General features: G+C 46.7%; 1 protein-coding gene across 8 annotated transcripts in view; it reads left to right on the top strand.

Moving 5' to 3' along the window:
- Positions 1 to 873: 873 nt before the first annotated feature.
- Positions 874 to 13,728, top strand: part of ANKRD29 (ankyrin repeat domain 29) — a 53,544-nt gene continuing 40,689 nt past the window's right edge. For 5 of the 8 annotated variants that reach the window (XM_027577395.2, XM_027577390.2, XM_027577387.2 and 2 more), the window contains exons 1-2: positions 874 to 1,006; positions 11,783 to 11,893. In XM_027577395.2, the coding sequence (XP_027433196.1) occupies positions 986 to 1,006; positions 11,783 to 11,893 (132 nt within the window). In that variant the 5' untranslated portion in view covers positions 874 to 985. Of the gene's footprint in view, positions 1,007 to 11,782; positions 11,913 to 13,728 lie in introns of all 8 variants that reach the window. The other 3 variants (XM_027577388.2, XM_027577394.2, XM_027577393.2) reach the window with 1 other exon arrangement.

Below are 13,728 nucleotides of genomic sequence, written 5' to 3'. Positions count from 1 at the left end.
AAACAAAACCAAAAATACATTATTAGAAAAGAAAAGGAAGGGCGCCTGGGTGGCTCAGTTGGTTAAGTGACTGCCTTCGGCTCAGGTCATGATCCTGGAGTCCTGGGATCGAGTCCCACATCGGGCTTCCTGCTCAGCGGGGAGTCTGCTTCTCCCTCTGACCCTCTTCCCTCTCGTGCTTTCTATCTCTCATTCTCTCTCTCTCTCTCAAATAAATAAATAAAATCTTTTAAAAAAGAAAAGAAAAGAAAAGGAAGAGAAAGAAAAGAAAACCTAAAACAACAGAAATAAAAATGAAAACTATTTGGAAGGGTGGTGGGAGGATGGGTGAATTTTTTTCTCCTGTTTCATCTACATCATCAATGTCTGTGCTGTAATGAAGGCTGGGAGTCCTCTGATGCAGACCATGCTCTTTTGGAAGATGTGTGAGGTGCGCGATGGGGGTAGGTGTGTAGTGTGTATACGGGGATGTGAGTGTGGGAGTATTATGTGTGAATCTTGTGCTCTGGAGTGTATGTGTAACAGGAACGCAGATGTGCATGGAATGTGTGTACGAGAAAGCGTGGGTGCGTGCTCGGGAGTGTGGACCGCTTGTGTACTGAACGTGGAGAATATGCGCAGTGTGGCGTGTACCCTGGTGTGTGTGAGACTGCGGATGTGGATGTGCGAGCAGTGTCCGGTGTTTGTGTGTGCGTGCAGAGTGCGCGCAGTGCCAGCGGAGATAGAGCGTGTGCGGGCTGGGGCGGGGCGGGCGCGGGCGGGTGTGTGCGCCCCGCGCAACCGGCCCTCGCCCCAGCGCCCCCGGCGGCCCCGCCTCCGCCCCGCGCCCGCCCAGCCCCCGGTGGTCCCGCCCCCGCCCTCCCCGCGTGGCCCCGTCTGAGGCGGGAGCGCGCGGCGCGGGAGGCCGCCCCACTGCGGAACCCGGCGGGCTGGGGCGGGCGCCCCGCGCCGGAAGCGTGCCGGTTGCGCTGGGGTGGCCGCGGACATGTGCAGGATGTCCTTCAAGGTGAGCGCCGCGGGCTCCGGGAGGGAATGCCGGGCGGGGCGGCAGACACGCGGCGGCGGGCCCGCACCTGCGGAGCTCCCGGGGTCGCCGGCGCCGCGGGGCCCGCAGGGCGGAGTGAGAGTCGCCCTGGGTGCTGGCGGGGGACGGGAGGAAGCGACCGGGCTGGGATGGCTCCTGTGGTTTGTGGTTAGGTTGTGTGGGCTTTGCTTGAAAGGCTTTCGGTACTTTCGGCCGCAGGTCCGGGGAGCCCGGCCGCGGGGCGAAGGGGTGGCGGAGACTGTCGCCGGGGTAACGGGCGGGGGCGGGGCGGGGAAGAAGCCCGCGGTCAGCGCTGTCCTGCGGCCGCGCCCCGGGAGAGAGACCCGGGCTGCGGCACCGATTCCCGATTCTGCGTCCTCGTTTCGGAATGCTAGCGGCACCACTGTCGCCTCCTCTCCAGAGCACTTTTCGGACGCCGAAGCTGAGTGCCCAGCAGAGTGCAGCTGCAGCTGATTACCAGGCTTCAGGGTCCAAAGGAGTCTTGTCTTAAAAGAGTTTAAAGTCATCCCATTGAATCCTCACATTTCAGGATGAAAGTGATGATCCTTGATTTGCCTCTATTGGAAGGTCTTAATACAAATAATTAAAATGTATTGAGCACTTAAAATGTGCCTGACTCTGAGCCAAGGGCAACTGGGCGCATCTTCTGAATCCTCAGGAAGATCCATGAAATGGTACTTTCGTGTGTCTCTCCTTTTTTTTTTTAATTTTTATTTTTTAAAGCAAGAAGACGAAAACATGGTGAAGTTAAGTAACTCATCACGGTCTTGCAGCGAGTGCGTGAATGGTGTTAACATTGAAACCCTAATGTGTCTGGCTTCCATCTCTTACAGTAGCTCATGTAAACAGAGGGATGATATGTTGAGATTTGCATGTTAGATCTCTGGCCACAGTTTGGAGAAGGCAGTGGAACTGGGGTCATCTTGTTAAGTGGTAGGGACTAGGGAACAGGTGTCTAGAATGGAAGGAAGTAAACAAATCTGAGTGACTTAAAAAATTTTTAGTCTATGGAATTCTGTAACTGGATGTTATTCCCTGAGTTAAGGAAAGCTAGAGAGGTAAAGATAAAATGTTTGGTTTGGGACATGTAAAGTTCAAGGATGGATGGAAGTCCAGGTAGAGATGTTGATTAGACAGATCTACAAACTGGGAACCCCGGGAGTATAGTCTAGGCAGGAGATAGAGATGAGATGTAGGAGTGAGCAGTGTTAAGTGGTAATTAAACCCATGAGAATGAATGCAGTTGCCCTGTGAGACTGTGTAAAAGTGGAAAACAGAGGACTGAAGGCAAAATCTTGAGAATGAGCAGAATAAGAGAAGCCCATTGAGAAAACTGAAGAGCAGCCAGCGATGTATGAGAACAATCTGAAGCGTGTGCTGATATTTAAGCCAAGGATCTCTAATCCTTTGATAAAGATGGGGAGGAACTCAAAGATAAATACTACAGAGAAATCAAGCTGGGAATTGAAAAGTGTCCATTGTATTTAGCAACAAATGGCCACTGCTGACCTTGCTCAGAGCAGTTTCAGTGAAGTGCTGGCTTCAGGAGCCCGACTGCAACAGCTTCAAAAGAGAGTGGGTGGGAACCACGAGTGTCCAGAGCTGTTTCAAAAACTTCTGCAAGAAACAGTGGCTGCAGCAGGGATTTGGAGCAGGCCAACGGTTTGTTTGCTTTAAAATGGTAGAGACTTGACCATCTTTAAATGATGACAAATATCTCAGCAATAAAAAGACAAATAACCCAATTTTAAAAAATGGGCAAAGGAGATGAATAGACATTTCTCCCAAGAAAATATACAAATGGCCAACAAGCATCTGCAAATATGGTCAACACCTTTAGTCATCAGGGAAAGGCAAATCAAAACCCTAATGAGACACCACTTCACACCCACTAGGATGACTATAATCAAGACAGACCGTGTCAGGTGTTAGCAAGGATGTGAAGAAATTCAAGTCTTCCTACCTGGTTGTTTAGGAATGTAAAATAACACAATCATATTAGGAAACAGTCTGGTGGTTACGATATGACCCAGCAATTCCACTCCTACATATATACCCAGAAGAAATGAAAACACCTGTTTACACAAAAACTTGTGCACAAATGTTCGTTTTGTTATTCATAATAGCCAAAAAGTAGAAACAACCCGAGTGTCCATCATTTGTATATCATTGATAATAAACAAAATGTATGTATTAGCTTGAGCTGCCATAACAAAATACTATAGACTGGGCAGCTTAAACAGCAGGTATTTAATTTCTCACAGTTCTAGAGCCTGGGAAGTCCAAGATCAAGGTGCCAGCGGATTCAGTCTGGTGAGAGCTCTCTTCCTGGCTTGTAAACAGCCACATTCTTACTGGATCTTCATAAGGAGAGAGGAATCTCTGGTGTCTCTTCCTTTTCTTGTAAGAACACCGATCCCATCATGGGCACTGTACCCTCTTGATCTCATCTAACCCAATTACCTCCCAAAGACCTCACATCCAGATACTATCACATTAGGAATTAGGGCTTCAACATGAGTTTGGGGTAGGGGGAAACAGAGATCTTCAGTCCATACCATGGTGTATCCACACAATGGAATATCATTCAAAAGAAGGAAGCTCTGAAACATGCTACAATGTGGACGAACCTTGATAATATTATGTTGAGTAAAAGAAGCCAGACCCAAATGATGCCATTTATATGAAATGTTCAGAATAGGCAAATCCATAGAGATAGAAAGCAGATTCTTGGTTGCCTAGAGCTAGGGAAGAATCCGGGGATGGGGAGCAATTGTTAATAGGTATGAGATGATGAAAATGTTTTGGAATTGTGACAGTTATGCAGCCTTAGGAATACACTAAAAACCACTGAATTATATGCTTTAAAAGGATGAACTTTAGGGCGCCTGGGTGGCTCAGTTGGTTAAGCGACTGCCTTCGGCTCAGGTCATGATCCTGGAGTCCCGGGATCGAGTCCCGCATCGGGCTCCCTGCTCAGCAGGAAGTCTGCTTCTCCCTCTGACCCTTTCCCCTCTCATGCTCTCTCTCTACCTCATTCTCTCTCTCAAATAAATAAATAAAATCTTTAAAAAAAAAAAAAGGATGAACTTTATAATATGTAAATCAGAATCTCAATAAATATTTGAAATGATAGGCTTGATAGAGGGGATGACTGAGCTGAGTGAGGAAGCATGGAGGAGGTGGGTGAGGCAGAGGGTGTGAGCAGGGTTTCATTAGTTGTAGGGGTTCCCACTAGACAGGTGGGGAGGAAACCCTCTTTCATTGGGGTTAGAGGAAAGGAGGTGCAGTTGAGCAACAGTATCTATGTTTTATAAAAGTGAAGGCCAGGATGAGATCAGAATTTGGGATGGGTAGGAAGGAAGGTGTCAGAATTTGCCATCAAGAAGGGAGAATGACCAGGAGGTGACAGCTACTAGGTGAGGTGAGGCACAGGACAAGCAGGTGGGATGGCCTGAGTCGTGAAGGAGCCGAGATTTGTGTACTTGACCGGAAGGGCAGCGTCTCGAAGGCAAGTGAGGAGAGCCTAACCATATTTTCCACTCCAGGGCTGGTGTGGGAGAAGGTCCAGCCCCCACCAGCTGGGACGTGCCGGGGAGCTCACAGCAGGGAGACAGAAGAAGTGCTCTGAGCCAGGTTAAGGACGGGGAGTTGATGTTCCATGAAGTGGACTTCCAAACAGCACACAGGGAAGGCCTGAGGACAAAAGGAGCAGAGACGCGGGCCCGTTGACTGAGCCTCCACTAACCCTAGCTAGCATACTATCAAACATATTGAAAGGTACCCACAGACCAAGATAATAGACTTTTTATTGTACATTTTTGGAAAGGTTTTTAACTATATTGCTATTAAAACGATTTTAGCCATGAATAACATTTAATTTATATTGGCCCATGATTTTTCTGCAACTTTCATATATAGTAATTCTTGTGCAGGGAGAAAAATCAGACCTACAAATTATTTTCAAGTGCCATTGATATTTTATGAATATCAAATTTAGCAGTGAATAGAGTTGACAGAGATACATTTTGTAACTATTTTATTCATTCACTTTGATTTTAGAGCTATAGATTAACTGTTTATTTTCACAGGCCTCTGAAAGTCTCATAGGCCCTCTCACCTGGTACCAAAGCCATTTTTAAATATTTTTTTTTAAAGACTTCATTTATTTATTTGACAGAGAGCTAGAGAGAGAGCACAAGTAGGCAGAGTGGCAGGCAGAGGGAGAGGGAGAAGCAGGCTCTCCGCTGAGCAGGGAGCCGGACATGGGGCTTGATCCCAGGACCCTGGGATCACGACCCAAACCGAAGGCAGCCGCTTAACTGACTGAGCCACCCAGGCGCCCCCCAAAGCCGTTTTTAAAAAGCCCTGGCATTGTTGGCTGAGTCTGTGGGAGAATAAACGGAGCATCGAAAGTCACAAGTTAGCCTCTTATTGTTGACTTAGAGTCACCGCATGTAGAGCTGTTTGCTTCTGAGCCACACGGACCCCTTTGTAGCTACTTCTCCTTGCTCCATTAAGCTATCAGCCATCACTGGTATGCCTCCAGTAAACCAGTGAACTTCGTCTTCCAAAATTGGCAAGTCCTCATTTGTTCTGGTTGGGAAAACAGACACGTTTGTTAGAATTATTTTTAAAGTAAAAGCAAACTCAGTAAAAGCAGACGCAGGTCTGAGCCTTTTTGTGGAATAAAGGTCACGGGTTTCAGTACACTGACTTGTGACTCTCTTAACAGCTGTTTCAGGACTTACTCTTCAGGCCTGAAGCCTAACACAATGAGGAAGGAGACTCTTAACGTGGTGAAGGAGGTCACCACAGTAGAGGAAACATTGCTAGAAGAAGAACAATGCCTGTATCTTTCTTGAGCACATTTTCCCCAAGAGGACAAAGGGTCTCAATACCATGTTTCACCTTGGTGATAGAAACTGCTCATGGCTGGGCTAAAAGTAGGAGAACTTGTATTTTCCATCCTTGCTCTGAAAGTGCATAAATTATCTCATAATTGGCTTCAATTCACCAGTCAGCTAAAATTATTTGAATTACAGGAAAATAAATTTACAAAGCCACATATGTTTTTCAACAGCTTTATTGAAATACAGATCACATACCATATAACTCACCCATGGAAAATGTTCATTTCAGTGGTTTTTGGTGTATTCAGAGTTGTGCAACCATCAGCACAATCAATTTTAGGATATTTTAATCATCCCCCCAAATAAATCACATAGCCATTAGCAGTCACTCTCTATCCCCCACCCAGCTTTAGATAACTGCTATTCTACTTTCTATCTCTATAGATATGCCAATTTTTTTTTTTTTATTTGAGAGAATGAGTGAGAGAGCACAAGACGGGGGAGGGTCCGAGGGAGAAGCAGACTCCCCGCCGAGCAGAGAACCCAATGCAGGACTCGATCCCAGGACTCCAGGACCAAGACCCAAGCCGAAGGCAGTCGTCCAACCAACTGAGCCACCCCGGAGCCCCTAGATATGCCTATTCTTGACGTATATATCTTAAACAGACTTTCCACATGGTCTCGAGTTCTGAGTTTCGAAATGCTGCTCTTAAATGATCCTACCTCTAAGGCAGAATGCTTGGGGCAAATCACTTACTTTTTCAGTTTCCTATCACCTTCAGAAGTGTAACAATACTGACAACATAGGGTTAGGCTTCTCTAATGTTTATCAAGCATTCTGAAAATTTCAAGTACTTAGCATGAAGGGGACAATGGATTAGAATAGCCAGTGACAGGGCTCCTGGATGGCTCAGGTGGTTAAGCATCCGACTCTTAGTTTCGGCTCATGTCATGGTCTCAGGGTCCTGAGATCAAGCCCCATGTCGGGCTCCGCACTCAGCACAGAGTCTGCTTGTCCCTCTCCCTCTGCTCCTACCCCTGCTCTCACTCACTCTCTCAAATAAATAAATTTAAAAATCTTAAAAAAAAAAAAAAGAATAGCCAGTGACATCTCAAAAGTGTCCTGCACATGACTTCTCAGTCCTGTATTCTATCCTTATTTAATGTGGCTTCTAACATCAAAGAAATTCATGACTAATGTTCTCTTGATTGAATTAATAAGTACACAATCAAAACCCACAGTATTCTAAACCCTTTTTAAACTAATGGTTTAAATCTCTACCTCCTCTTAGCTTTTAATCAGAATTCCAGTACTATACAAGTAACAGTTTACCTTCTGTGTTTCCTCTCCCCTTCCTTCCTGTAACTAATTGCTGGTAGTGTAATAATGAGCAGTGTATGAGCCAAAATCCTGGCAGTAAAGGGGAGAAAAAGAGAAGAAAATATGGCATTTGTAGAAGTTTACACTCAGTTTTTCTCCCAAGATATGAGACATAAGACCTCAGACTCTGGACTCGGAGTTGGGTTTCAACGCTGGTTCTATTACTTCCTAACTCTATGACCTTGAGTGATTCATTTCTGTGCCTCAGTTACCTCATCTTAAGAATGGGAATAATATGGGTGCTTGGGTGGCTCAGTCGGTTAAACATCTGCCTTCAGCTCAGGTCATGAAACCAGGGTCCTGGGGTTGAACCCCACGTCGGGCTCCCTGCTCTGCGGGAAGCCTGCTTCTCCCTCTCCCTCTAACCCTTCCCCTGCTTGTGCTCTTGATCTCTCTCTCTCAAATAAATAAAATCTTAAAAATGGGAATAATAAAAACACCTATGTCGTGAGGCTGTTCTGGGAATTAATGCATCAGAGCAATGAAAGTGCGTAGCACGCCTGATTCAGAGCAAGATCTCAGCGTTGGCTGGTGTTGCTGTTTCTCCTAATATCGCGACCAACAAGCCTGCCTGAGGGAGGCTCACTGGCCTCATTTTAGAGATCAGAAAAATCAAGAAAGAAGTTAAATAGTAAAGCATTTCCATGTACATCATCTCCTTCAAAGGCTAAAGGGCTTGCCTCTATTTCACTCTTAGCACTTATGATGATGTGCGAATTGTACCCGGAAGAGGATTGGAAGTTATCCAGGCAACATGGTGTGTATCAACCCCAAAGAGAAGGAAGGTCAGGGGCCTTTCTGTCTTGGCAGGAGCTGAGCTTGGAATGAGGATAGGAAGGAGGCCATTGGGGTCAGTGCTGCCTTATTCCTTGGTGTCTACAGAATTCCTCCAGAGGCCGAACAGTGGGATGACTCCGAGGGCAGCCCCGAACACCAGACTGTCTGGGTCTGAAGCCTGCCTATCCTCTGTCCCTTACCTCACCTGTACAGCAGCATAGTGACAGTGCCCACCTCACTGAGCTCTGATGGGGATTCAGTGAGGTAGTATGCAGAGCAGATACCAAGTGGTACAGAACAAGCACTTAGTGTTAGCGCAAGATACCTGCCCTAACTGTGTCCACCGCAGCGTGATGGGAGAAATTACCCATGTTTAATGATAGTCGTTTCCCCCTGGAAGAAACCCCTTAGGCACTGAAAGTCCTTGCGTTCACAGCCAAACTCATCATTTCTTCCCAAAGCCTGCCCCTCTTACAGTTTCCCACTCTCAGGAATGGCACCACCTCAACCAGGCACTCAAACCAGAAACCCGGGAGTCAGTCCAGGCTCCTTCTCCCACCTTCTCCTGCATATACGGTTGCAGACCAAAACTGTTTAGTTTGGTTCCTTAAAATTTCTCCAGTCTGTCTCATCCTCCAGCCCCACAATTGTTGCTTGAGCTCGGGCCCTCATCCTCTCTTGCCCTGTGAATGCGATAGTCCCCTAACCCTTGTAGACACCGACCTTAGTCCAGCTCCAGGCATCAATCCATTCTCCCTGAGGCTGCCACAGGGACCTTTCTAAAACACAAAACCAATAGTATCTCCCCACCTTATAACCCTGCCTTGGCTCCGCAGTGCCCAAGCAAACCCCATAGCATGGCACAGCAGATCCTTTGGGATCTGGCCCTGCCTGGTTTCAGCCCCACAGTGTCCCTTGACCTCTCTCTCCACTCCCATCCTTCAATCCAGCCCTTCCGAGCTCATGACAGTTCCCAGAATGCTGTGACAAGCCTCCATGTCTTTGCTTCACTGCCCCATCTGCCTGGGATGCTCCTTACCCCGTTTCCTGCTCATCTTTTGAGACTCTTCTCGAGAATTCCTTATCTTTGAAGCCATTCCTGGCTACACCCCCCCCCCCCCCATATAGGCTCGGCCATTCTCTGCTCTCACAAGTAATCTGCATTCCTGTTCTAGCACCTGTAATTAACTTCCGATGCCTATTGGCATGACTTGCTTTCCTATTGGGCCATAAAGCCGTTAGAGCAGAGATCAAGGTTGACTCGTACCTCTTGTCCTAGGCCCTGGCCAGTACCACTGTCCCTATTACAGACCAGTGACCAGCAAATGAATTTCCAAGAGCTGTGAGGACTGCACATTTATAGCTAGCATTTCTTGAGTGTTCACCATCAAACTGAGTTGACATGTATTCTGTCCTTTAATTTTCTAACAACATATGGCGGAGGTACTACTCCTGGCATTATTATGCCCATTTTACTGGAACAGAGAGCAGTTAACCTGCCAGAGTCACAGAGCTGAGAAGTAGCAAGCTTAGGACTGGAACTCAGCTCTTTCTTACCCCAAATCGACTCTCTTGCCTCCACCTCCCAGTAAATCAGGCACTTGAGGGAGAATGAAATCTGTACGTCTTTTCACAAAGTTCAGTTTCTAAAACCTTGTGGGAAACTAGGAAATCTAGCCCTGACCAGGAGAGAAAGCCCCGAAGCCATCCTCAAGGCAGGAGAGATTATGACAATACAAGTCTGTGGTTTCCAGATGGTTTCTGAAAATAATTTGGGGTTAAAGAGAAACAACAAAATCACTAAAAATGATTTACAATTTATTATTCTCAAGTCTTCATGTTTCAGGAAAAGCCAACAGAGCTGTTCCCTGGTGATATTAAGTTCTCTTCCTAATTCACCCTCCAGACTTCATTTTGGCCTTGTGCAATCTCCCTACTGAAAGGGCGTTGTTTCGTGATTTCTGATACAAGTCAGACCTGCCTGGCCGTCGCTTCAGCCAGTCACCAACAGCTGTAACGGGGGACCCAGCCTGGGACAAACCCGCCAACCCTGGGTGTGAACATAACCATTGCATTTTGGCCTGAAAACTCCTGGGACCATAACATTTACGCCTTTGGGGAAAGCAAATTGTTCATCTGGAGTTTGAGGGGATTTTTGTTTTCCTCCTACCTGAGCCAGGAAACTATTCAAAGTATGTTTGCAACCTGCTTAGCACTCCCCACTTGGCCACGCTCTCCTCCAAGAACACAAGAGAGCACTAAGCCGTGGGTGAACCGAAGGGCGGCAGAAAAGAAATCCTCATACCAACAGATGCCCCCTTCACTCTCCCTGAGCTTTCACTTTAGATGGCTCTGTGGACAGGCGCCTGGCTGGCTCAGTGAGTAAAGCATGAGACTCTTGATCTCGGGATTGTGAATTTGAGCCCTGCACTGGGTGTGGACATTACTTAAAAATTTAAAAAAAAAATGTTAATCCTCAGATGGCTTCTTGTTGTGGGTGACATTGTTTTGTTTTCTTTTTAACTTAGCATAGATAGGTAAGACATTGAATTTAATACCTTATCGGTATACTTAAAAGATATATCGTTTAAAAGGGCCTTGGGGTCAGATCGGTGTTTTAAGCCCACCCAAAACATGCTTTTGTTAAACAGTTTGAATGCTAGAAATTTCCTGAGACCAGCAAAATTCTTTATAGTACCAATACTCAATTTAATTTTGCCTACTCATTCTAACTTTGTAAAGAAAAGTGGACAGAGGGGGAAAAACTAGCATCTGTAAGCATTTATGATGTGTTGGGTACCGTATTTGCCAATTAACTTACATCATTTAATCCTTACCAAGAACTTCAAGGCAGGTAGTATAAGACTCACCAAAGCCGAGTCATTTGCCCCGGGCTGGGGTTGAAACCCAGAGCTGTCTGGTTCCAGAGCCTCCTCTCCACCCCCGCCCTCCCCTGTCACGGACTGTTCTCTATAGATCCAAATTGATGTGTTTTAGGAAAGGCAACTTTACTGCAGTCAATTCTGCCACTCTGATTCTTGAAGAACTGTTTGCCAGCTCTATTCCTTCCATAGGATGGTTCCAGCGTTAACTTTGCAACTTTAAAAATGACGCAGCAGTGGAAAGAAGGATCCAGATGAGGGCATGTTAACAGTGTTTTCTGTCCAGAGTTCCTCATTCTTAACTGAATGCTCTGGCAAGTTTCCAGCAAAGAAAATTAGGTGGAGGGGAGGGGAGGCCTTGACCCAGAAAGCTGGAATCAGGTAGAAAGTTGAGGGCATAGAAAAAATGTGCATTGGGGAGGTCAGAATCGGGAGAGATTTCTCTCTGCTTAGAGGTGAAGAGGGATTTGGGAATGTTTCAGGGAGGAAATAGCATTTAAGCAGAGCCTTGACCTTGAAGGATGGGGGAGCACTCCTTTCAAGCAAAAAGGAAACTGTGAACAAAGACACGGAGGCAGGAAAGGGAGAACATTGGTGGAAAATAAGGTATTAATAGTGCTATATTATCAACAGCACTGCTTTTCGTAATGGCACTCCGGTGTCTGGTATAAAACAGAATGTGTTCCATGACCAAGTATATCACAATCATCTGCTGCTGGAGGAGCAGTCTTTCCATGCTACAACACATCTGGAAATTTTGCTCTTTGAATGGCATATATTTGCGTAGAGGGGGTCACATTAACTGATGTCAAGTTTAAGATCCTGTCTCATTTTGCTTCTGCAGAAGGAAACTCCACTTGCCAACGCTGCATTCTGGGCAGCAAGAAGAGGAAACCTGGCTCTGCTCAGGCTGTTGTTGAACAGCGGTCGGGTGGATGTGGACTGCAGGGACAGTGTACGGATGGATTCTTTCGGTATATGCATGCCAACGGCACGCCATTTCCCCTGCTGGCATGAGAGCAGCTCCTGAATACGTTTCCCTGTACAGTGCTCATCTACTCTTTCTGTATGCCTGCTTTATCCTTTTAAAAAGTCCAAGGTACCCTGGTGAATGTAAAAACTTTTGGGGGGCTGGAGGGGGCACCTGGGTGGCTCAGTTGGTCAAGGGTCCCACTCTTGATTTCTGCTCAGGTTGTGATTTCACCGTGTGAGATCGACCCCCAAGTCAGGCTCTGTGCTCAGTGGGGAGTCTGCTTGGGATTCTTTCCCTCTGCCTCTCCCCCTCCACTCACACGCGCTTGTACACGCATGCACACTGTCTCCTCTCTCAAATAAATATTTTAAAAAAATTAAAAACATACCAGGGAAACCATTACATGCATAAAACGGAAGGCAGCCACAATAAGGAAAGAGGCACTTCACTGGGAATTACAATTAGCAAATTCCAAGAAGGAAAGCGTTTTTAGTCAGAGAATTCAAACCAACTGCTTCCGTGGAAAGTGGAGATAATTCAGAGCAGAAGAGGATTGCCATGAATGTGTAAGTTGGGTTTTCCTATAAGGACACGAGAACTGAGAACGGAAGGCACCACCCAGCCTCTTACCTTTCACTATTGTTGCAAACATCAATACACGCACTGGCAAGTAAGGGGTTTAAAAATAGATACTCCTGCCCACTGGCAGGCATCCTTTGGGGAGCCCTCCCCCCGCAGAGAGAATCAGTGATTTCTCTGTACTCAGCAGGATGATGCATCTCTGGGGATCAGGAAGACCTCAAATGAGAGAGAGAGACAACAGAAATATTTTGATTTTAGGAATAAAAATGTTTTCAAGGGAGCCTTATTTTCCAGAAAGCAGGATGTGCCATTTCCAGCTTTTATTGCACAAATTTGGTAAGTGAGATCAGCCGCCCCGTCTGAGATATCCCGGTTTGTTCGCTTTGCCCACTGGGGGCATCGGTGAGCAGTGTGTTGGGTTTGCACCTCCAGATCCACCCAGACCCTTCTTCAATTTGCTCTGTGTCACAGAGCCCTGCTGCTGCCAACTCCCAGTCCAACATTGCTCTTGTAATGGCACAGCTTTATACATCACCACACTTTCTTCCAGCCATCCAGTGTGACTATGCCATCTGCTCCTTTCGCTGGGGCCCAGGCTGATAGGTGGTCAGGCATCTATGAACTGGCCATCCCAGTCTTACGTGGGTCTCCTCAGCGGCCCTGGGCCACACTGGAGCAGCAGTGCTGGTTTTCCCTGTGGCCTCACCCCCTGATCGCACTGATGACCATTTTTCCTCTTTTTCTTGAAGTCACCCTTTCTCAGCCACGCCTGTAACTCTTTCCTGACTTTCAGTTTCCTAGGGGCCACCTCACAGTGCCACACACACCTGCCCCCCAGATAGTAAGTACCCCGTATGCTCAGCCTTCCCAGCGCCCTTTCCTCCTCAATGTGACGTGTCCTGCTACCTCCTTTCCCCTCAGAGCTCATCCTCTGTCTCTCTTGGTCTGCTCTCTCAACCAGAAATTTTACTTCTATGAACAGATACTAATATGTTTACTTCTCCTCACTTAAACTAAAAACTCATTTTATTAGCAGCTCTCTGGAGAAATGGTTCCTTAAGCCAAAGAAGGGAGTCTAATTGCTGGGTGGTAGGGTAGCTCTATTTTTAACTTTTTGAGGAACCTCCATACTGTTCTGCAGAGTGGCTGCACCAGCTTGCATTCCCGCCAACTGTAGGAGGGTGCCCCTTTCTTTGCATCCTTGACAACATCTGTTATTTCCTGTGTTGTTAATT

The sequence above is a fragment of the Zalophus californianus genome, chromosome 14 (assembly GCF_009762305.2).
Source record: "Zalophus californianus isolate mZalCal1 chromosome 14, mZalCal1.pri.v2, whole genome shotgun sequence".
NCBI lineage: Eukaryota > Metazoa > Chordata > Mammalia > Carnivora > Otariidae > Zalophus > Zalophus californianus.
This window is presented reverse-complemented; position numbering and strand designations above follow the sequence as displayed.